The following is a 25,753-nucleotide window of genomic DNA, read 5'->3' as shown; positions in this document are numbered from 1 at the left end:
TGGTCTCACCCCTTGGTGCGCTGAGACAGCAATTGAGACTGGGTGTGGTAACGTGCACCTGTAATCCCAGTCTTTGGGAGGCTGTAAACAGGTGGTTAATTATGACTCTGATCTAGTAGTGAGACCCTGAATACTTTGTAGACCCTTCCCTAAAAAATACAAAAAATAAATAAATAAAATAAAGCTTTTCTGGTTTTAAGCCATTTTGGAAGTTACATACGGATAAAGAAAGAAAACTTTCATATGTATGGTCTGCATCCAAGGGATATCTGAAGAGGCATATGATTGCCTATAATTGCATGTGAAGAAGAGGAGACAAACAGTAAAAAAAATTTGAGATCAGAGTTAAGAAACATTGAGGTTTTGTCCTCAAGAACCAATTAAGAGGCTGAAGTTACCAAAGAAGACTACCTGGAGGTATAAAATTCATATAGAAGAGGAACTAAAAGTGGCCAGCAGCAAAGGCTGTTGGGTATGGAGGAAGGCTCAGATTAAATAAATATAGCCTTTCTAAGCTCATCAGGATGAAAATGAAACTATATGCCTCAGATGTCAAAAATGAGACAAGGGGCTGGGAAGCGCAAGGGCCTGAGTTCAATCCTCAGTTCTGCCAAAAAAAAGAAAAAGAAAAAGAAAATGAGACAAGGGATAAGTTTATTTCACAAGCTTAAAGCTGGCAACAATGCAGTCCAGCATCATAACAATAATGAAGAGAAAAAGTGAGAATCTATAAAACAAATGATGCTTCCTTGAAGACAGGTGTAATCTGAACTTACATCAATACAGAGCAAATAACACAATGGAAAATGCAGAAAGGTTAATGGACAACAGGAGTGTTTCCACTGGAAATAGACAATATGTCATCAAATCTAAAGCAAAGTTTCCCATCCTTGGAAATCTTTCTCAACCATGACATTTTAGCTGAGTAATTTCGAGGGAGGAGGTGTCTTATGAGTTGTAGGCCGTCAAGCAGCATCCCTGCCCCCTACCTGCTAGATGCTGTTGGCACCCTCCCCCAGTAATTCAAACCAGTAAGGGTGCAGGAATTAACAAATGCTCTTTGAGAAGTAAAATTGTTCCCCACTGAGAAGCACTGGCCCAAAGGAAGAAAAAATAAAAACATTGTAGGGAACAGAGGAATGGTACATTCTTCCCTCTGTATTTATCCTGGTCACAAAGCTCTTTGGGTCAGATGAAATCAAAAGTAGAAGGATATTAACAACCAGGATCATCTTTGTGGAAAGTATGAATCTGTAAGGACAGAAAAGAGGGATATTTGAAAAACAGGAATGTAATAAAATTCTTAATCTGCTTAATTAATTTTTCCTGTCATGTGTCTCATTATGAAAACATAACATATCCTTCACTTTCTAGTTTCATGCTATCCTGTTTGAACAAAACCAAAACAGAAATTTTAACTTATTAAGATTAGTGATCATGCAACAAATTATAATAATGTACACAATAAAGATGTACAAATATTATGACACATTAATTTTTAAAAATTTATCATTGATCATTAGTACAGCACACCCTGATTAGAAACTTCAGACACATACTGGTATATTCATGATCTATTTTTTACACATCAGATTTGCTTAAATGAATGACTCCCTCTTTGGGGAGGGATGATGGTAAAAGCTAAAGGAAATAGAACTCGAACAACACTCTACACTTCTATATTATTTGACACATAAGTCCACAGTTTAGAGCACTATTCCTTGTCACATGTCAACACTAAAATAGATTGTCATAACACTCTGTAGACTAATTTTAAAAATACAGCACTTGGCTGACTATGCCATACTTTTATAGCAGCCAATCTTTAGGCAAAGCAGACAAAGCAGGAAGCAGCAGAAGAAGGTAGGTGGTTCTTGGCACTCCCTTAAACAAGAAACAATGCATGTTGTGTACTTGTATAACAGGAGATAGCATTAGTTTTTCCAAGGCAGTCTTATTTCACATAAAAGTTCGCAAACAAACAAAAGGGAAGTCAGGAGGAGAGGCGAGAAAACAGCTAAAAGAGAAGCAGGCATTAGGTCTTGCCATGTAACCCGTTCAGAGGCTAATCTGTGTAAGACTAACATAATGACAAACAAAGAGAACAAGAAACAGTAGCAAAGTAGAGCAGGCCTGATTATGATCAAGAAATTATTCAGTAAAGGCCATATTGGTATGTTTGTTTGTTTGTTTGTTTTTTAAGAACTATATTCATGCATTCCTAAAACCCACAGTTGCATCACTTCCGGACTCATGCCTCTTTTCTAACAAGTGGTTATATACCTATTCCACTCTGTCATGGAAGCAATTCAAAGAATTTAACTGTTTGGGTGTTTTTTTTTTTTTGTTTTGTTTACTTTAAGTGGCATTACAACGAAGGGTCCCTGAAGTTTGTCTTCTAAATTTGTACATAAGCAGAGTGCAGAGGTAGGCAAAGTCCAACCATCAGCAGTGTATAGGACCAGTAGATCTTTAGGTTAATGTAGAGCTCCCTGAAGCTTAGGTTCTTAGGCAACAAAGAAAAATATGCTTGAACTCATGAATTTTATAGCCATACTAGGCTTTAATTGCAAATTTGCCACTGCATATTCTCAGAAAAGATATTGGTTTAGTCTGAGCCTTATCATCTGCAAACTGATTTCTATGAGCATAACATCAAGTTAAGAATGAGTTAAACTGGAGAGGGAGGCAAGCTCCCACCAATTCCGGAGCATGCTTGCACATTCTTTCTACAAGACTCAAAGGTACTGACAGCATTTTATTTAACCCATTTCCCAGGGCTTTGTTTGTAGCAAGTGATCTTGAAGATGATGTAATACCTCCTCACCCCAAAAAGAGCATATTGGTTTTCTTTCTTTTTTTTTTTTTCATTAAAACAGCAAAAACTCAAATCCTGGTGTTCCTTGTGAGACAAGTGCCTAACTGCTTAGGCATTATCCTGGTCCACTGCTTGGCACTTAAGGTCACAGTGAGCCAGCATACCATGCTGTCATCCTGGCTGCTGTTTTTTGCAGTGAATAACAAACTTTTTTTCTCTCTGACCCAGAAGTCTTGGGTCTTTTTCAATAATCCATGAAATACTAAGAAATGAGCAAATAGAGTAAAATCCCAGAGTTTACACAGTTCTTCACAAATACATTCAGAGTACTTAGAACAGAAGCTGCCATTATGACGTCGTATATTGCTTTGTCAATAAACCACGGCCACCATCCCAAGATTAGGATGACCTACAATGGAGCTAACACTACCACTCATGGCCCTACAAAGAATGATGCATGATTAAAACAACATTGATGTGGCCTTCACTGGACTAGACTAACTCAGACTGCAGAAACAGGACTACAAAATTATCTGGGATACTCACTCTTCAGCATCCATACTTAAAAAATCATCTTTCATAATTTCAATTTTTCATCTCACTGAAAAGCAGATGCCACAGATTTATGTTAGAGCACATTTATTACATCTCTCAACAACCTTTGACTCTCATTATGTCAGAGCTAAACAGAATCTCTCAGATGATATATTTGAGCTCCCTAAAGTTACAGACTAAATTGGCAGCCAGAAAAATAAATGACTTTCCAAGAGTTATATTTTTTAAAAAAGTAGCCAGTTCATATCTATGAAATCTTTTTTAATAGCTAGAAACAAACTCTTTAAAAAACTTCACAGGATGAGGTAGATGTTTTAGCTTATTGCAACTGTATGTAGCATACAAAATACTTGTAGACTCCATACAATACAATGCAGGGTCTTGAAAACATGAACTGGAAGAGCTAATATCAAAATGCAATTACAGTATTACCAGTTTATAGCAACATGGTTGGTGATGAAGTATGAATGGGAAACATTTTTAAGTAAACCTGTCACATTCAGTACTGATTTAGTACCACACTGCATGTAATTTTTGTGATGAGACAACAGGATATGCCATTGACAATATTCATGTAAAACAATAAAACTGACAAGGAATAATATGACCTTCAAAATTGGAAACATACAAGTGATAACTTTATTTAAAGATGAGGAAGGAGGTTGAAAGCACAGATTTGTAATGTAAAATAATAACATACCTTGAGCTACAATTACCCACAATGGAACTAGCAGAACTGTGGGAAACTTGGCCTACAGCTCTGTACAATCCCTATTTAAAAGTTTAACTAATACCTCAATTGTACCTTATATAGAGCTATTACCAATTAAAATTCAGGACTTGGTCCCAGGGAAATTCAGTTTCCATGAAAATGCAGTATTTACAGCTCACAGAAATCTGTAAGACCATTTAAAAATGGACTGATGAAGCAAGTATACAGGCTGAACTCAAATCAAAACATTAGCTAGACAAATATATGAAAATCTGAATTGCCCAACATGGATAAAATCCAGGGCATTTTTACTATTTTGCATCATAAACTTATTCTTCCTTTTAATGGCTTGTTTAAAGATCATTAGCTACTCAACCAAAGGGGGAGAAATAGAGACTAATGCAGGATCAGTGAAAAACAAGCTGTGAGGACACTCTTTAAAAAGATTATTTTCCCTCAAAAATGCTTTATATACCCACTGATCCTTTTGGAAAATATTGATTTTTATTTAATGTAAGTTATCAGACTACAGAGCATATTACTAAAGTAAATGTTTCTGCCAATTTATTATAAACCATCTTAATGTTCTGTAAAGTCTTGCTTTGCATCATGGACAACCAAGTAAAGTTATGACACAACTTCAAAAAAATGAACTTTGATCCATACTACCATGTGAAGCTTTCCAAAATAAGGTCAAGAAAGTTCCTGGGGACCAGGGAGATAGCTCAGTAGAACAAGCGCTTGCCTGGCAAGTGCAAGGGCCTGAGTTCAATCCCCAGTTCAAAGAAAAGAAAAGAAAAGAAAAGAAAAGAAAAGAAAAGAAAAGAAAAGAAAAGAAGGAAGGAAAGTTACTGGAAAAAGTACAGAAAGGGGGGAGTCTTCATTAGAGAAAAAAATGTACATTTTAAACTAGTCTAGCCTCTCAAGGATACTGTCATCTACATTTCTGTATTTCACTAACTTAATAGTAAATGTAATCAAGAATAGGGCAATACATTACGCTGCTATACACCTTATGTTCATTTTCAGAATAATGAGAAATGAAAAGTTCCTATTCTAAGTAAGATCCTATGCTTGCTGAATTTCCCATCCAGTATGAGAATAAAACCCATGTGATTTTAAAATCAGTAAATAACTTTCCTCAACAGCTCCAGCCATCATAATACGCCTCTATATATTTAAGATTTTACCAGTGATTTATATGAAAGCACATAAAGCAAGTCCTCCAAAGCTTTGCTTCTCCAAGCAAACAAAAGGAGAAAAATTATCACTCATCTATCTGTATTGAGAAAAGTTACCTTCCTGATTGGGGCAGAACATTTGAGAACTTGTAGAATAAAGATGGACTGTTAGTCTAAATTTACTTGAGTCCATAAAGCTAAAGAAATTATATACCCATTATGTCCCAGATCAATAATATCACTAAAATACTGTCTGGAAAATAGAAGTTACACACTGTGTTTGGTAAATCTGTGTTGAGTCTAGGCTATTTGACCAAGCCTAATTTTCATACCTACCCACTCCACCCATTCATAGCTCCATCACCTCATTACTTAGCTGGTTTTCTATTGTAACCTCCGTCATAAAAATAAGGAGACAATAGAGTTCAGAGTTCTTTACAAAGGTTTGCTCACCAAATCATTCAAATTCAGTAACCTACAGTATGTCAAAGTGCAAAAAAATAGAGAAATAGCTCAAGTATCAAGTTCCATTTATTTTCAAATAAAAGATAATAACACATTTAATTTTGCTTGTTGTGTGCATATATCAAAGAGTTATTATATATGAGTCCTTTATCTGGAGAACAGAAAATATTTCCCCTTAGCTCAATTGTGTAGAACATTTCCTAGCAAGGAAAATTCTTAGATATAAATACCATGCCACTTCACACACTGAACAAGGAAAAGAAGAAGCGATTACCCAACCACTGAGTGAAGCCGAGACTTAACTTGGTCTGTTTCCTATAGTACACAGTTTGCCAATACTTACATACAGTAAGTTCCTGATTTAGGAACATTCGGTTTGCAAATTTCCACAGATACAAACAGACCTTACAATTCAAATATTCACAGATGCAAACACATCACAGAAGTAGTTCAATGTGTGCTGAACACTGCTACAGATGTGCTGCTGTGTGTTTACAGCATAGTGTGATAGTATACAGTGGTACAGCGCTCCATCTGAGCCCAGGGGTTCTGAAGCAAATGGAAAACTGCGGTGATGTGAAGAGGACTGCTAGCAAGTGCAAACTAAGAACCATGGAAACAAAATTGAAAAAATAGTAGAAAATTCACTTTGTTGGACTTACAAACAAATCCAAAATTTATGAATGTTCTCCTAGAACAGAACTTTTTCCTAAATCAAGGATTTACCATAGTCAAGTTCTGCAGATATGTCTAAAGAACTAAAGACTGAAGTGAGCCTAAGTTGTACTGATATTTTATGAAGCACTTTCTGTGAAACAATTTTTTTTGTGGTATCAGGGATTGACACTGAGCTTACCAGGCAGGCATTTACTGAACTATCTCCCTGGCCCTTGTGAAACGATTTTATATATGATTTTACCATTAATTTAAAACTCTAAGGGCTGGCCAGATAGCTTAGCAGACTGAAGCACCTGTTTAGGCAGAGCACAGTGCCTGGGGTTCAATCCCTGGCATGTCATGCTGGCCCTGTCCCTGGGGCACACTGAGAGGGTGATTGAGACTGGGCACCATGGTACGTGCCTGTAATCCCAGCGCTTGGGAGGCTGAAAACAGGAGGCTCACTATGAGTCTGATCTGTGTAGTGAGACCCTGAATACCCTGCAGACCCTGTCCTAAATACAGAAAAATAAAGAAATAAAAGTATTTTTGTAACAACTTCAGTAGCATGTATATTAGTTAGGCACACAAGAGAGTAAAAATGTATTTTTGAGGTAATGGGGATTGATTATGGCTTTAGCATTAGATGATACCAAGAAATACGTCATTTTTTTAAAGATATGACAGTTGGTATAGCAATTATTTTTCTTTTCTTTTCTTTTTTTTTTTTTTCGGAACCGGGGATTGAACTCAGGCCCTTGCACTTGCCAGGGAAGTGCTTATTCCACTGAGCCATCTCCCCAGCCCCAGCAATTATTTTTCTAAAGTCAATAACTGTTAGAAATATGTACTGAACGATGTAGGAGTAAAATGACAATGATTGGGCCAAGGAAATAACTCAGTAGAATAAGCACTCTCCTGGAAAGTGCAGGGTCCTGAGCTCAATCCCTGGTACCACAAAAAATAAATCAATAAAATAAAACTTTTTTAAACTAAATAAATAAATAAAATGAGTGATATGTGGTTTTGCACTAAAATACTTTAGCAAGAAAGAAAAAGATGGATGAAGCAAATTTTCAAAATCTAGACGAATATTCTATTTGGATAAGGGATAAATGATGATTCTGTATACAAATATCAGTTCTACTTTTTAGTATCTTTGAAATTTTTCATAAATTTGACTAGAAGCCTTGCTAATTAGACCTTATTATATACCATAAAGTTAAAATTTCGTTGTATTTCTTTTACTTTGGTCTTTCAGGGACAGAATTTTGCCATGTAGTTCAGGCTGGCCTTGAACTCACAGTGATTCTGCCTTGTATCCTCTGTACTGACATTACAGGTGTATATCATGCATGGAAAATCTTTTTTACTTTCAGCTTGACAGGAGAGAAACTATGTGCAAAAAAATGTATAATTCTGAGCAGATCTGTATCTATCACAGACCAAAAAAGTAACCAAAACAAAACAGTATTGTACCCAGAGTCTTGTCACTTCGGTAAACATCAGAATTGCTAGGTGAGTCAGTCAATGGGCATTTGGGGAATAATTTCTTCCTAGTAAAGTTTTAGATTCCTTTTTAGGCCCTCCTGAATATCCATCTACAAGTTCCTCACCTGTAATAGGTACCACTTTATGAAGCCTGAACACAAGAAGACTAGTAGACAATATGCTGTTTGGTATTTGACTGCAATGTAGCTTAGTCTTGTTAAAGCAATACAGTAAAGTCTTCATAAAACCAAAGGTTTTGGCTGGGCATGGCAGCACATACCTGTAATTCCAGCACTAGTGAGGTTGAGGCAGGAGGACTGCTGTGATTTCAAGGCCATCCTAGGCTACAAAATGAGTTCAAGGCCAGCCTGAACTGCATAGTTGAAACCCTATCTCCAAAAAAGATCTATGTCTGGCAAGATAGCTCAGTGGTCTCAAGTGCCTGCTTAGGCAAGCTTAGGCAAGAGTGCAGGGACTGCGGTTCCATCCCTGGCACCACATGCAGTGCCAGCTCTGCCCCCAGATGGGCTGAACTGGCCACAAAAAGAAAAGAAATGATCTGAAGATTGTACAGGGGTTCGGGGAGATGGCTCAGTAGAATAAGTGCTTCCCTGGCAAGCTCAAGGGTCTGAGTTCAATCCCTGTTTACACCAAAAATAAAAATAAAAATAAAAATAAAGATTGTACAAATCTTTATTTGTGATTAGTTGAAATTTTTATTTTCTACATTCTTTCACAAGAAACACACCAATGCCTTTCTTACCAGGCTACATCACACAAAGCAAGGAAGTAGCAGGATTAAGTTGAGTTTCAATTTAAAGCTACAAAGTACATCATGTATGGTAAAACAGACCAGCCTGATCAGGTAAATACAGTCTTAAATTAGTATGACTTAATTTGTTTCTATTGCTGACATTCATAACAAATGACCTTTCTTTGCATGTATCCATTTTGACCTATCTTGCACAATTCATGTCTTCCACATGATGCATTCTTAGATATCAAGCTTACAAGTATTTTAAAGTTACCTATCCATCTTCGTAGTTTTAGTTTACAGGAAAAAAAGTATCAAACATCCCAAATATGGCAAAAAGAACTGATCTCTTCTACATGGCAGACTGAATACCAGAATAGGGGGAAACTTGATTTTCATTAATAATCCTTGTAGTGGGATACCCAGTAATATTTAGCCAGATGTGCTGATTCATCTAAATTAGCATAGATTATGTATGTACTGTTTTCAGAGCCTCCTGGTATTTAGTGTTCTTTGAGACCAGGTTGGAAAAGAATATGATTTCACTTCAATGACATATTGCTACCCCCAGAGCAATTAGCACTTGGAATGAAATCTAGGTGGATTACAATTATAAATTGTTCAAAATGGAACAAAAGAGAGACAGAAATTTTCTTTTTACTTTCAGAGTCCCCAAAGCATAATGACTCAGTGCTATAGATAACATCTACTATAGAGGTGATAGCTTTTAAACTTACTTCTAAGTCAGGCCCCTTAACATTTCAATGACTCAGTTTCCTTATTTGTACATCAGTAATATCCCTAACAAGACAGAAATGCCATAGTTATCCATCAAAAGTTCTAACAATAATTTTAAATGTTTCACATTGAGAAACTGAAAGAAAAAAAGTAGTCTGATTATAAAAAATACCAGTGAAAAGTAGTCTGATCATAAAAATACCCGTTTGATCCCCAGTGGGCCCTGCCAGGCCCACCCCCGGGGCGCACTGAGACAGCACTTGACACTGGACGTGGTGGCACACACCTGTAATCCCAGCGCTTGGGAGGCTGAAAACAGGAGGATCACTATGAGTTTGATCTGTATAGTGAGACTCTGTAGACCATGTGTTAAATACATAAAAAAAACCCATAACACTAAAAATTTGAAATCTCCAACTAGTAATAAGATAGTACCTGGCTCATCAGTTACTATTTTTCTACATAGAATTTTAGCCTTTGACATCTTATGAAATGAAACAAATGTGAGAAATAGAGGAGTATTGACATCCCTGAGAAACTTTTCTGAATTTCAAAGTTAGAAAAAAGATGTACAGGAAGGTACTATTAGGTTCATTTGATGTAGTCTACACACCAAGAAAAAATATGGCATTTTTAAGGCCTCTTTTCAATGATTTCTATTCTCAAAATGTCTGGCCAAATAGGGGAAAATAATAGCTAATCATCATTTACTAAGTTGTTTTGAACCTAAGTAATAACCTGCCAGGTTTTTAGTAATAAACATAAAACAGAACCCTAAAGCAAAAGTACTTTCAGAACCTTGTTCTAGTATAATCAGCATATAACATTTAAACTTACTACTGTTCTAAATTCAGAAGGAAGGACCCTCAGCAAGGTGAAGTAATCAATGGAGGTTTAATACATTCAAGATGGGCCAGAAATTCATATGTCTCATTTCTGGGTGGCTCTAAATTACCAGGGATACGTACACGACTATCTTATCAGGTGGCATGGGACAGTCATGCATGTGCCACCAGTGTTACGAGCTGGCAGGAATGTGTTAATGGAAAAATGAAATCTGGGATGTGAAAAGATCTGAGATTCATTAAATTTAGTAGACATTTCAGATTTGACTAAGATAGGTGAAGGAAGAAGAGGCAATGGAGATGGCAGGAAGAAACAGGTACAGAGAAATATGGCTAAGAAATGGATGAGCAGGTAAATAGCTAAGTAGATGAGTTGCAATTATAATACAGTCTCTAAGTATCAAACTCTATTACAGCACTCTGTTCCTCATAGCTAATCTTCTTGCCTCCATTTGACACCTCTCCAAGAAATTCTCCATAGTTCTCTAAGTTTCTTTCTGAATCATAATTAACCTCTTTAATGACTTGCTCCAACTTTCAGTAAAGGATGAGAATCTAACATAATACACAAAGATCTATCATGATTTGAACCCTGTGTCTTTTCTGGCAGATCCATCATCATACATACTGTTTGTTTCAGCCATTTATATAGGAAAGGGAGCTTTCCTTACTGTGCATCTCCATATCTATCTACCTTTCTATACCTTGCTATTTTCAACCTAGAATATCTTTACCTCCCCAATTTTTGAATCCCAGTACAAATGCCACAACTGTAAGTCTTACTTTACTTCACTCAAGCATACAATTTGATTAAGGTGCCTATCTATGATGTTTTCACAACACCCTTTTATCCTGTAACTTATCAAACCATGTTTTCATCATTAATTCACTTCCCTGGGTGTTTTCACTATACTATGAGCATCTTCATAATGCCAAGCCTTAGAAGTGTGCCTAGCACACAGTAAGTACTCAGTTAACATGCTGCAGAAATGCAAATCATTGTGCTTAGAACCTATTTAAAGGAAAAACATTATTCATTTCATTGTAAATCACCAAATACTCAGGAAGTTATATGATAATCAGAAAACTTAACTTGTGTTATTTAAAGCTACAAATATGACTTCCCTGTATAAAGGAACAAAGGATTCAGAAATTACACATAAATACAAAGTCAAAATGGAAAAACATTATGGTGCAGACTTGTAATCCCAGCATTCTAGGAGGCTGAGGCAAGAGGATTAAAAATTTGAATAAGCCTGGACAACGGAGTGAATTGACAAAATTCTAAAAAAAAAAAAAAGATACACCTCAGTGAGAAGGCCTGACTTTCATCTGCACTACTTAAAAAACAAAACAAAACAAAAAACAGACAATCAAATGTGGTCAAGCCACACTTATACCAATCATTGTGTGTGTGGTATTAATTCTACCCACAGCGGCCTCTCTTAGTTAAGTCACTTTAAATATGTGAGAATCAACATGTAGTTCATTCACAACACTTCCAGAGTCCTCTCCTACCCAATTTAACAAAATATATAGTTTTCATCGAATTAGTAATTAATCTAAGATTCATGCTGTTTAAAGGCCTAACCAAAGAGTTACATAAAATCCAAAACTCTACCATGAATGCATTATTCAAAATGTTATATGTTCTAGACAAGATTGCCTGTCTTCAAAATAATCAAAATAAAAGCGTCATTATTCAGAGGCATATATGAAGGAAACTGAAAGGACTTCTGCTAATTTTTTATTTAGTTAACCTCAGCTAGAAGTCATTGCAGACCTGAAAGGCCACTGGGAAAAAAAAATTCTTAACAGCCATCAAAACACCAAAGGTAAACTAGGTGTGGTGGTGCATGCCTATAATTTCAGCACTCTGGAAGACTAAGGCAAGCAGATGGAAAGTTTGAGTCCAGCCTGAGCAACTTAGCAAAACCTCATCTCATAGTTTAAAAGGTGGGGAGGTAGAGAGGTAGAGATCTAGTTGGGTACAAAGGGCTTGAGTTCAATACCTACAAAAAAAAGAAGAATATAAATGAAAGTGGATCTCGTCTATAGGTAATATACTTTCTATCCCTAGGTTTCAGAAGCATGACAAACTAAATAACAACTGAATCATAAGCCTTACATTTATGAATCCAATCTACTAGAGTGACTGAATTTTCTATGCAGTAGAAACTTTGTTCCTAGTCAATCCTACATAGATAAAGCATAGTTGAATTTCTTTTTATCCTAAAGTTTGCTTCAATATCAACCAACCTTGTGGTCTGTACTATTTCCCTGTTCCCCTCACCACTGACTTTCTCCCCAACTGAGGGTGGAATCAACTGTCGTTTCCTTTACTGCCTTTCTATGGTATTGCAATAGTTGTTATTCTTCCTATAGATGATGAATATCTTTGAGAAATGATGAAATATATGGAGCCAGAAAAATGAACATATATTCATTTTTGAAGAGTTTAAGAACTCATCTGCCACAACCACTCACACAAAATTTTTTATTACCATACGGTCTCTTTTATATCCCTTTACATACACAATTGTAGACGATTATAGAGATTTTTTTTTTTTTTTTTTGCAGTACTGGGGATCAAACTCAGGATCTTGTGCTTTCCAGGCAGGCGCTTATGCTGCTGAGTATCCCCAGCGTGTGTGTAATATTTAAATTAATAAAACATAGTCTAAAGTTTTACCTTAGCAGAAAACTTTAATAATCCAGATTCCATCTTACTCCAGAAAAAAATGGGTATTATCAGGAAATCAAATAACAATAAATGCGGGCAAGGATACACGAAAAAGGAACCCTTCTAGGGGCTGGGGATTTGGCTCAGTAGCAGAATGCTTGCCTAGCAAGCTGGAAGCCCTGGGTTGGAGCCTCGGCGCCAAAAACAAAAAATAAACCTCCCTTAAAAAAAAAAAAAAAAAAGAACTCTTCTATACTGTTGGTAGGGATGGACTATAATATAGCCCTTATGAAAATCAGTATGGTGACTCCTCAACAAACTAAAACTAGAAATTCCATCCCACCTAGCTATTTCCCTTCTAATGATATTTCTAAAAGACACAAAGACATCATATTAGAATGATACATGCACACCCATGTTTATAGCGCTGCAGTTCCTAATGGCAAAATCTTGCAAACAGCCTATGTGTCCATCAGCATTGCTACTGTGCCACAAAGAATGAGAAACCTGGAGAATGAACAACTTTGTACAAAAATAGATATACCTGGAAACCATAATGTTAAATGAAATAAATCAGCCACATAAGCTTAAATACTTCAATGAACAACATAATTAAAGAGTAAACTAAATGGTATTAGGAAATATGGAGAAAATCTTTTGTAAAAAGGAAGGGGACCAAGAAATGCAGAGAAGGGGGTGGGGAAAGGAAGAGGACTGAAAAGGAATTAAGATGGCCATGTACTAACTCCACAGAAGGTATGTAAACATTATGTACTGCAAACATATACTAATAAAAACTAAACTTTTTTTTTTCTTTCTGGTACTGGGGATTGAACTCAGGACCTTGCATGTGCCAGGCAGGCACTTATACAAAAACTAAAAACTAAAAAAAAAAAAAAAAAAAAAATTAACCCCAGCTGAAGTTTCTCCTAGAAAGCTTACCAAGTCTTACTTGGTCAACTTGTTTGCCTTCCAGTGTGCTATGAGGATTCCTAAGTTTGTTTTTATTAGCTCTCACACATCTGCTTATAAAAGCATGTAAAGCTCAAAAGTTATGTTTGAGGAAAAAAAATTCATGTTGCTACTCATCTTGGCTTCAAATTCTTGTTCTACTACATTAAGCCATGTTCAACATGGAACAGAGAAGTTAGTTACAAACTGAAAGTGATACTATCTCATAACTATCTGGTTACCTTGTCAAAGCAAGTAAAACATAAAAGATGGAACAGGACAAATAGTCAAAGGAAAGGGAGGTGTTATTAGCAACAGGGACAAAAGGTTTATCTTGGGAGTATCCTTAAAGTGGAGGGTTCTTGCTAGGAATATCAAACTGACTGTGGAAATTAACTTTTATTTATTTATTTTGGTTAACTTTTATTCTTATTTAAACTTTTGATTACTGTTTAGACCAGTGTTGTATAGGGGCACAAAAAAGGAAAAGGAAATAGGACCATCTCTCTAGTACTACAAACTGATAAATTTCAAAATCACATCAGAAATTGAAATACACTGAGCTCTTAACAACAGACTCACAAAACTTCTCAGTTTCACAATGGTTCAGATACCCATTATATCTATCAATCTTCTGCTACCAAAACAAGTCAAACTGAGCCCAGAACTCAGTTTTTTCATTTGCAAATCTTTAGATAACAGGACCTATCATTGTAAGCATTCTCTCAATTTGCCTCAAATTAGAGTGGAACTGATGAGAGTTTAAATTTGTCATTAATCTACATAAGTCCCTTTCCATACAATGACAGGCTGAAACATTTCCTAAAACAATAAAGCTTTGACTACTGTTTTCCAATAGAAGCAGCCTGTAATTGAAAATAGGACCTGACAGAGAAATACAATGGGTCCATACCAAGTGGCCAGATGTCATAGGAAATGGCTTGAGCTATTAATATATCACCATTTCACCCTGTCTCATCTATTATAATAAAGTTGCTGCTTAAAACTCAAATTTAGACATGCAACACGTGGCTTGTGCTTCAGATCTGGACCAATAATCATCTTCAGCTATAAAGAGTACTAATATCTGCTGTATTTGTGCAGAACCCTTTCCCCTCATACCACTCAAATTAGAAAGTTTACAAAAAGAGGAACCCTTTTAACTGATGAGCTGAGGAAACTCCAGTATTTCCTAATGTAATACCAGGCCCCATCTATAGTATTTCTCTCGGTGTGTTCAGTGGAAGGAAATGGACTGCTACCGCTGGTTCACACTCTCAGGACTGTGAAACTTGCAGTCTGCTTACTGCTTTTCAGCGTTCTTAATCAAGTGAGTGGAAGTACTGTGTGGCTGTGCCTATTACACACACACACACACACACAGGACGGTTGGTGGTACCTCACTCAGCTTTCAACTGACTCCAAACCTACCCCCACTTTTCCAAAGAAATGTTTCTCCGGAGAGCGCATGGAGAGGGAGGCAAGGGGAAAAAAAAACCCGCATGTAGGCGCCTGTTCCTTAGATTTCTGGTGAAGTAGAAGGACAGGGGTGGGGGTGGAGGGCGTCTCCACTGTGATTTGCTTGATTTGCTCGGCTGTGAGTGGGCTCGCAAGTATTCGGACTGAGAAGCAGGGTGGGTCCCCTGCCCCGGTCCAAAGTGTTAGGAAGCAAAACAGTCACTAACAAAAGGAGGGAGGGAAATGGAATCGCGCAAAGAAGGTTGCTGAGCACAAGTTATACCAACAGCCCTACCCAGTACTCTAGGATTCCAGGTCTCCCCAAATTGGGGTGGGGACTTTTTCCTTCCCACGCTGCCTCACAGGCTGACGAGCGAGAAAGGGTTAGGTGGAGAAGGGGTGCTCTTCCGCCCCCACGCCGTCTCCGCGCCTCGGGGTGGCCGCTCCTTCAGCGGCTCCCAGAGTGGCACTGTGAGGTCGCGGTCACCCTTGGAGGGGGCCCCCGAGTCCCCGTGTTCAACGGCAGGGGGATCCCGGGACGCTCCTCATCCCCAAGGTCGGCGGGGGCTGCGGGAGCACTCACCAATTTGGGTTTGTTTTTCGTTTCCTCTTCGTTGGAGGCCCGGTTTCCCATGCTCCGCTTGTTGCTCCGGCCCCCGCCGGGCTCCTCGCCGCCGCCTCCCGCTCCCGACGCCGCCGCCCCGGACTGCTCCATCTTTCTCGGGCCCTGTCACCTGTGCCCTGTAACCCCACCTCTCCTCCGCTGAAGAAGCCCCTGGGGTGCTCAGGCTGCCCGCACCGATTCGGCAGCGCGGCTTCCTTAGGGAGAGTGTGCCTGCCAGGAAGCGGCCGAACTCAAGCCACCGGCTCCTCAGCAGTCCCGACAACCTCCGTGTGGCCACTACTCGGCGCTGGGGCAAGCCCTGCCCCAAACAGCTGCAATTACCACGGTCGCCGCCGCCCCGGGGCGGTGTTTAGGGTAGAGGGAAACTAGGTGACTATCTCTTTAAGAGGGCCTCGACGCACGTGATTCATCAAAGTGCCTACAATCTACCGCCCCGGCGCGGAAAGCCGCTTCCTACTCCGTGCGAGCTGGCCCGGCTACTGAGCATGCCCGGAGCCGCGACCCGAGCCTCGCAGATGACTTGCAGCTGTGGTTAAGCACTGATTTCACTTCCCACTAGCCTACTGTGAAATGGGAGGGAAGAGATCCGCGGAGAACTTCGCTAGTCCATTTTAGAGATGAGGAAACTGAGGAGCAGAAGAATTCTCTTGTATTTCACTGGCTGCGCGACCGGAGTGTCAGCTTCCACTGGCATAGGCCACCGCTCCCTCCAGGGCTGAAGCCTCACGGGCGGACGGTGTGATCTGGCCACCCTCTAAGGGAAGGTTTAATTCGCAAGGCAACTGGCAGCCTCTGGGGAGACCATTGGGAGTGCTGGTTAATTGTTGGCCCTAGACAGACTGGGTCAAAGGGGAAAGAGTGGGTGCTTCTGTTGCCAGGATTGCTGGGTGACCTAAGAAAAACAGTTCTTCTTCTTGCAATGCCCATGGCCCAGCAGTAGAAGCAGCAGGAAACCACCCCTTAATCCCCAGAGCACTGTTTACAAGTGAACTGGGTTATGTTCAGTTTCCCAACTATCTTAGGTTTAGGATTGTATTAGTGAGTGAATAAGATCTTGTGTGCCAAAGTTTTGTTTGACATGTAAATCCTTAGACAAATATTGTACTCGGTGTTTTTGTGCTCCAGGAGCAGGGTCCTTGAGTTGTTCCTAGGATTCTGTCCTCACAAAGACCTATACTATATTTGTTTCATCCTATTTAAAAAGTGCCCTCAGAAATCAAGTTAGACATGGAAAACATTAGAGGGGCAGAGCAGAATCTGAGTGAAGCACCGTTACAGGAAAAGAGTCCATTGCTAGCAAAGCTACTACAATGCAAATTTATACAGCATACATGAACATGTTTATATACCTGTTATTGATGATATCATCAAGGGTATTATCCAGTTAGGACTCCTTTTGCCTTGGCCTTGTTCAACTTGAAGTCTTTCATGCTGAATTGAATTTATATCTGAACATATTTATTCAGAGTGCATTAGGATCAATTTGACCATGATATAGGCGGGAAACAAACTTAAACCCTAGAGTGACAGATCCTTCGATATCTGAAAACAGGTTTAATCCCAGCTTTGTCTTTGTCACTAAATCCATTTTTAACAATGCAGGAATGACTACTCTTTAAGTGGTAAACTGCCCAAGGACAACAAGGAAGAGTGAATACCTGCTCCCAGATGGGGTGGACAAGGAACCTGAAAGGTCAAATTTCTTTGTTAGTTCCTGTGTGACTTAAAATTACACGTAAATTTTAAATTTGACGCACTGCACTCATCACTTATTCTATCTAGATGTCACCCCTGCTGAAATGTTAAGTAACCCATTTATCTAATGCTTTCATGTAATTCCTGTATGAGACATGTGGGTACAGTTGAGGGCCCTACAAGTTTAATCACTGCTCAATAATTTCTATTTCTTGAGCTCCTTAGAGTATAACACATACTAAAAGTATTGTGGGTCAGAAGGCTAAAGATGATAGATTTCTGGCCTTTAGAATCTCAGGCTACTGGAAGTGACAGGTAGCCCGTGGAGCACATGAAAGAGGTAACTAACCAAGTGTCAGAGGCTCAAGGCCTCTTTCCTAAAGAAGATGATATTTAAGTTACATGCTAAAGCTTCTGTTTATTTACTTATTTGTTTGTTTTGATTTGGAGACAGTGTCTCACTGTGTACTTTAGAGCCCTGTCCAACACAGCTCTCCAAGTTCTCAGGGGGAAGGTTCCTGAGAGGATGGAGAAATAAAGCTAAGACAGAAAGCTGAGATCCGGTGGTGCCCTCTGCCCAGATTGGAGGAAAGGAACTGTTCAACCACCACAGTGAGTTTATTTATACATTCAGCAAGTTCATGTCAGGTGAAACCCTTGGCCTAACAATTAGCTCACCTCTCACATCTGTATTCTTGGGGATGGGACACCTGTTCAGTTGGGGTACTTGATGATGTCAGCGTGTTCCCCAGGTACTCCATGTTCTAGGCTTGATCACTAGCTTAGCTACCCCTGACAGTTCAGGCTGACCTTGAACCCTCTGCGTAACCCAGGTTGGCTTCAAACTTGAAGTGATCCTCCTGCCTCAGCTTCCTGAGCGCTGGAATTACAGGTGTGCTCAACCACATCCAGCCAAAACTTCTTTTCAAAGTCTCTTAAGTTTTTGTTGGCTGCTTATTAGCACTAGGTATTGTGGGTACAGTACTGAGTGGCTTCCTCTCCTGAAACTTTCAGGATATTTGAGAGTGTATCAAACAAAAATGTATTCGATGATAATATAGATAAATAAAGAGCTTTCTAGACAAAGGAATGATGATAGCATGTGGAAAGACATTATGGTTCAGAAATTTAAGTGTAGAAAGGTTGTTGGCAAGAAAAGGAACATATAATATTCAATAACGGAACTTAGAAAAAATGGGGTATATGGATGAATGTCCATTTTGTATCTGTGTATTCAAAGTGATTAGGATAGATATATAGTTGCGTTCTCTTAATGAATAGAATGATTTGTTCTAATGGTGTTTGTAAATAGGATCTCAAGTCCGCATCTTGTACAGCAATTAACCACTAAGAAGAATATAAGCAGTGTATTATTTGTTGAAACTGTACTTCCGATTTGATTTGAAACTGTCTCATTGCCATCTATTTATCAATAAAACTTTGGAAAAAATAAATAAATAAATAAAGCATAACTGCAAAATTTCTAAAGCCAAGTGTAAGTAATAGCAGTGCAAAAAAAAAAATAGCAGTGCTATGGAACACTTACAAACAAAACCAAGATGTGAGACGTAAGTTCAGTTACATCCTACGTGTGTTCTTGCTGATGCTATGTTAATGCTTCTAAGATAATTAAACAAATTTGGTGTTACCTAAAAAAAAAAAAAGAAAAGGAACATAGCATATGAGGAGGTTCCAGATCTTCAAGGCGCCTGCTTGTTTGTTTCATTGTTGTTATTTAAAACTGGATATTGGTGTTAGGGAGGTTACTCTAATATGAATGAATGATTTCTATTTGTAGTATATAAACTGCCCTAAAAATAGATTGATATTATTTTGAGTGTCACATTGGGTTTCACTATCCTCAGGCCAGACTAACCTGTATTTGATATTCAATTAGAGATAAGCTGTAAGGTCTGTAATTCTTGTGTAAAAAAGAAAAAAAAAGAAACTGAAAAAGTCTATCCCTGATATGGCTTACATTTGAATTTGTTGTAGTAATCTTAGTTTCTGTCTTAATTCTTGATGTTTGATTTTTTCTACATTGCTCCAGTTAATGTAGCGTAAGAAAAACAAAAAGTCAAAAAACCTTGAAACCCTTTCCTCAGGCATCAGGGTGGCTGCTCTTTAAGGGTAACACAGGAAAGGAGCCACTGCTTTCAGGCAAGAAAACTTTGCCCACTTATTATGAAGGAATTACATCACCACTTGGTATCTTAGGGCAGATCTCACATCACCTTGTTCCTTGATTTCTGCATTCCTGGGACATACATTTAGGCTGCTGCAGGGAGAAACATCTTTTCTCTGAAGCCAAAGAAAAATGGAGGCTACTCTCATCAATTAGCATATCAAAAGTGTACTTTCCATACAATGGCCTCAAAGTCTCTCCCTGATTTCTCATGAATATAGCACCCAGTCAGCATTTAAAAGCTATCCCCTAAGAGGACAGAAAGATGAAAGGCTGCTAGGCTCTGTGTTTCTTCAAACTGACCTTCAAGACATTTGCAGTTCTCATCTAAACAATCAGACTCATTTACAAAGTCACTAAAAGAAACATTGTTCAGAAAACAAAACCCAACTCCAGGGTCAAAACAAAATATTTATAAACTGAAGGATGACTAAGAGAAAACAGTACTTATTAAGCACATACTATGTGGCAAACATCAAACTAGACTTCATATAGTTTTCTTTAAAAGTGCAAGACATTCATATTTGCCTTTCTAAAGGATCTCTCAGGCTGCAATATTGCACACCTAAGATAATGGGGCTTTCTGGAGTATACAGGTAAACAGGACCACTTATATCAAAGCAACTTTGTAATTATAGGACTAATGAAACCAATAGCCATCCTAATAAAAATACTTACAAAGTTAATACTCCAAAGGCATTTGCACCTACTATCAGTCACCAATGCTTGTTAGCCTTCATGCTTTTGTTCATGAGGTGGGTTCTCAAGGACAATCACTTTTATAGATATCATTTTCATCAGAATTACAAATCTAAATGAAGAATAAACTTTTAAAAACATATGGTGAAGTTTTCTTTGTCAGCTTTCTTATCCCTGAGACGCAACCCCTGAAACTTCAGTTTGTTCACCACTTTAGTCCTTGATCCACTGACTCCAAGGTAGAGATATCCAGGCAGAATGTTAAAGCTGCTCGGGGCCGGAGAAATAGCTCAGTAGAATAAGCACTTGCCTGGCAAGTGCAAGGGCCTGAGTTCAATTCCCGGTTCCGCAAAAATAATAATAATAATAATAATAATAATAATCTGTTTCTGTGGGGCTGGTGAGATGGAGGATGTGTTGAGGGAGGCATACCCTCCAAAGGCATGGTTCCTTCCAGCACATCATCTCACCATGAACTCACCTAATTGGTCAATCCACTAATGACAATAGCACCCCCATAATTTATCATCTCCCAAAAGCCTCACCTTTAATTGCATGAGACTTTTGGGAGACATTTTAGATCTAGATATAAGAAAGGTCTTCACAACCTCATTGTCAGTGCCTACAGTAGCACTGGATACATTAATGTTTAAAAATTTAGAAGTTGAAACCATTAAATCAGTCAGTATTTAGAGTCTTAAGTGGTATTGTTCACTTTTTCTTAGAATCTTCATATGTTGAGGAGACTTCTTAATTATAAGGAAGTTTGCTTCTGATTATTTTAAAACTTAAAGTGCTAAGAAAATTTACACATGAATCAACTGGACTTCCACATTATTTTGACGCCTTTTTCTCACAGCTAAGTGTCATTTGTAGGGCACAAATGCTTGTAATGAAACAGACTATGAAACATAAAATCTGTGTCATTAATAAGCCTAAAATCTGAGCCAGGCATTGTGGTACACAATACCAGTACTTGGGAGGCTGAGGAAGGAGTATTGCTGTGTTCAAGGCCAGCCTGTACTACATGATGAGACCCTGTCTCCCCCTCAAAAAATAGGAAAACGAAACAAGATCAATTTGAGAAAACAAACAAAAATACAAAGAATTGACACACAAAAAATTGCCTTAGGAGATAGCTCAGTGGCATAAGCACCTGCCTGTCAAGTACAAGGTCCTCAGTTTAGTGCCCAGTACAAAAAGAAAAAAATCTATAAGCAGTTACCTATACAACTGAAAGATATTGTCTGTGACTTCATCAGTTGGACCTAGAATAGATGAAGTTTTCAAAAGGGTTATACTTGAGTGGATGAACTAAGAAGCAGAAATCAGGCTTAAGTAAGCAAAGCAAAGAAAGAATGAAAAGACACGCTGAGGAATGGCTTTAAAGCAATACTAACAATAATGGTGAGGGACCTGAGTGGCCTGATTTGAAAGATAAGAACAGGGATGTTAAGTAATAACAGTAGGAAACATAGTTATTCCATAGCTTTTTCCAGGATGCAGATTTGAACACAAGACATAATGGTAGTAATTGATACAGATCCTTGGCAAGGAAGTTATAAAACACAAAGTGTTGGAGCCCAGCCAAGTGGCACCCACTTACAGTCCCAGCATTCTGGAAGGCTGAGGCAGGAAGATGACAAGTACAAGCCCAGACTGAGCTAATTAGAAAGATCCTTTCTCAAAAGTTTAAAATAGGGGATAAGGGTATTGTTCAAAGTCCTGGAATTCAATCCCCACTACCAAAAGAAAACAAAATTAAGTATTCAGAACTACTTGGCAGTGGTATGCAGAATAAGTAAGTGCTGACCTTTAAACTTATGTTTCTTTCAGTACAGGAATCGTTTGTAAATAAAATATTTCTCATAACTCCAGCATATACAACAGATACAAATCTAGCTAATCTCTTTGAAGTTAGTGTGGGAGAGGAGACCTGTTGATGTCTACTAGGCTTCCCTCTCAACTTCTGAGGCAACCCTTTGAAATACTGCTGAGCTCTAGCTAAGCTAGATGAAGTAAGGACTGGAACTGGAGCATCCCCAAAGGAAATGAAGAGAAAAGAACGAATCCAAGAGATTTTTAGAAAAGCAAACTCTTTTTGGTCACACATTGTACATAGAACATGAAGGAAAACTGAGCAAAAATTTGGCCTGAGGATATGAAAGACTGATAAACTGGGAGATATTATCTTAACAGATTCTTGCCATTGGCAGGCAGAGGCACATGAAGGAGGAATGCTAAGAAATCTCAGAGTCGCCAGCAAGGGTTAGAGTGGACAAGCTGCTAAAACATGAAAGAAGTCTAATAGAGGAAGACAAGCAGATAAGCAGACAGACTCCAGAAGTTCAACAGTGGATATCCTGACAAGCAGATGAAAATAAAAATTCAGTAAATCTGACAGTAGGCAGTAGCCAAAGCTTGAATGAAGTAGTACATAACAGGAATCCAGTCATGGGAATTGAGACTGAAAAATAAATTACTGGTCCCTTAAGAGGTCTGACAAGGCAAATGCTGAGCAAAGCAAAGCACTAGTTTTAAAGGAACTAGGTATCAGACAAAGTCCATGAATGACAAGCAGACACAAGGAAATAAAACTGGTACCCAAAATACCCAATTACTTCACCCAATCTTTGAGATCCAAGTAACCCCAAAAGTCACATGTCCACCTGAGGCTCAACTGGGAAATTACTGAAATACTGTTCATTGAATTTTCTGTGACTAAAAGTAAGACTGATCCCTGTGGAGGAAATGAACATCAGTAAGAGAATACCTGAAAACAATAACAAGCAGGGCTGGGGAGATAGCTCGATGTCATAAACACCTGTCTGATAAGTACAAGGTCCGGAGTTCAATCCCTGGTACAAAATAAGCCCCCCAAACAAAACAAAAATAATAATGAGTAATAGTCATTCTCTTGGAGGTAAAACTTAGTGGCTTAGGTTTGGTGATTATAGGGTTTGGGGATACAGAGCCAGTACGCAACAGTAAACATTTGCAACACTGCCAACCTCTCTCTTAGGGAAAATATCATGGATCATAGAGACTGTCAGAAACTGGATTCAGGTTGTCCAGAATGTGCTGAAAACCACCACACTTTAAATTTTATCTGGAAAATATGTTTCTAGCAAATATGGACTTCTCTATTCTGTATTAACTAAAGCCTCAAAATGATTTTCAAGAATGTTTCAATAGATTATAAATGATAATTGTCCAATTTATAAGTTACTAAGATATAGTTCATAGCAATGAATAATAAAACAAAAGCTTACAAATTTCTCATTTAATTATGTAGATCAGAGAAACATACAATATATTTACAGATAGTACTTATTTTATGAAGTTTAAACTTTAAAAAAAATTTAGTGCACATAGTTCAAAGCAGAATGAACACTGTACAATTAAAAACTATTATGTCTTTTCCTTTTGAGATTTGTATTCATTTTCTGACCTTTTCCAAAATATTGCATTAAAATTAAGGAACACATGTTGGACATCTGTAAATAATAAAAAATTATAGCTGAAAATCAATATTTAGGCAATTCTAAAGCAGATCGATTTGTGTTTTATATGTTCTCTTACATCAATTTTAACATCTTCTTTGAAACATAATTCTCATACCATACAACCTACTCTTTTAACATATTCAATTCAGTGGATTTTAGAATTTATTACTATTGCCACGGTCAATTTGAGAATATTTTCATTGTACAAAAAGAAAAATTTCACTTTTTGTCATGACTTCCAGTCCTCTGATACCACCCACTCCTAGCCCGAAGAAACAACTAATCTATTCCATGTCTCTGCAGATTAACCCATCCTATATATTTCATATAAATGGAATCTTGCAATCTATGGTCTTTTGTCCCTAGATTCTTTCACTGTTAATATTATTTTCAAAGTTCCTCCATCTCACACCAGTTTTAACAGCTCATTATCACCTGTTTATTGTATACAGATACATATCAGTTGCTTAAGCCCCCATTCCCTTCTGTGTATAACGTGCTAAATGTATGTACTTACAATTCCAAAGAGTTGCTCTTTTAATATAAATACCAATCTTGCCTGTACCTCTCCTCGGAAAAACAGAAGATTTGGGGTTTGGTTTTACTACATAATGATATAATAGAATAATTCTACCCCAGGACCTGATATCTGGCATTTTATAGAAATGACCACAAACACCATACATCATCAAGCATATATTATGTACCAGAACAGCTTTTAAGAATTTATATAAATTGATTAAACAGAGAAATATAGAAACCAATTGCTTAAATTGTATTTTACCAAAAATGATAGCAGGATATATCTATATCTATGGATAGATACAGATATATTAAGTCTTCTGTTCCAACACATTAAAAGCTAAAATGTACTTCTACAACAGCATCAAGTTCATTCTGAAGAACTCTGTAGAAACATAACTTGTGTGTGTGTGTGTGTGTGTGTGTGTGTGTGTGTGTGTGGTGCTGAGGGTCAAACCCAGAACCTTGTATATGTTGGGCAAGAGCTCTACCACTAAGCTACATCCACATCCCAGCATGAGACATTTTAGGAAAAACATTGTGCCACTAGATGATCTCCTGGCAAATTGACACCAAGATAGCAATTTTGCTGCTGCTTTTATTTTATTAATTGCTATTATCTTCAAATATCTCTCTAAATTTGCCTGCTGGTGCTTTCAAAAAAGAAAGGTCAGCTTGAGCTGCTTTATCAACATCATCAGCTTCATCCATCGCCTGGTATTGTGCAAAGGCAGACCTGCCACTAATCTCTACAAACCAAGCTTGATCTGGGTCAAAATTTCATCCTTTAATCATTCGCCATCTTGATGCTTTGCACAATAGAAAAGCCTCCAAAACTTGGCTTCAGGAGAGGCCAAATTTAAAGGCTTACAGGACTTCATTTGATTCTAAAGCCACAGAATCATACTTTCTATTCTAGTCCCTGTATGTGGATATGCCCATATGACAAGGTATAATGGTGAATAGAATATTTTTTCCATTTATAAACCATTTTTGACTATTACACATGATGGAAAATTATAAAGCAATCATAATTTGTCTAGCACATTAAAACATAATGTTAATTAAATAATATTATATTAATAAATTCTGAGAACTAACAGTGTCCAGCATCAAGAAAATTTACAAGTACACAAATTATTACAGAAGAGGATTACAAAACGTATACGAGGAAAAGAATTTGGAAGGTTTTCTAGAAAACTTGGGCCTTTAA

The 25,753-nt window shown here is 37.9% G+C and overlaps 1 protein-coding gene across 5 annotated transcripts in view; it reads right to left on the bottom strand.

The window, feature by feature from the left end:
* Window positions 1–16,313, bottom strand: part of Diaph2 (diaphanous related formin 2) — an 890,957-nt gene extending 874,644 nt beyond the window's left edge. For all 5 annotated transcript variants that reach the window (XM_023704632.1, XM_023704633.1, XM_004644436.2 and 2 more), the window contains exon 1: window positions 15,892–16,313. In XM_023704632.1, the coding sequence (XP_023560400.1) occupies window positions 15,892–16,023 (132 nt within the window). In that variant the 5' untranslated portion in view covers window positions 16,024–16,313. The remainder of the gene's footprint in view (window positions 1–15,891) is intronic.
* Between the last annotated feature and the right edge of the window lie 9,440 nt (window positions 16,314–25,753).

This window comes from Octodon degus, unplaced genomic scaffold (assembly GCF_000260255.1).
Source record: "Octodon degus isolate 3935 unplaced genomic scaffold, OctDeg1.0 scaffold00198, whole genome shotgun sequence".
In the NCBI taxonomy this organism is placed as follows: domain Eukaryota; kingdom Metazoa; phylum Chordata; class Mammalia; order Rodentia; family Octodontidae; genus Octodon; species Octodon degus.
The sequence above is the reverse complement of the archived record's forward strand: the minus strand, read 5'-3'. Positions and strand labels throughout refer to the sequence as shown.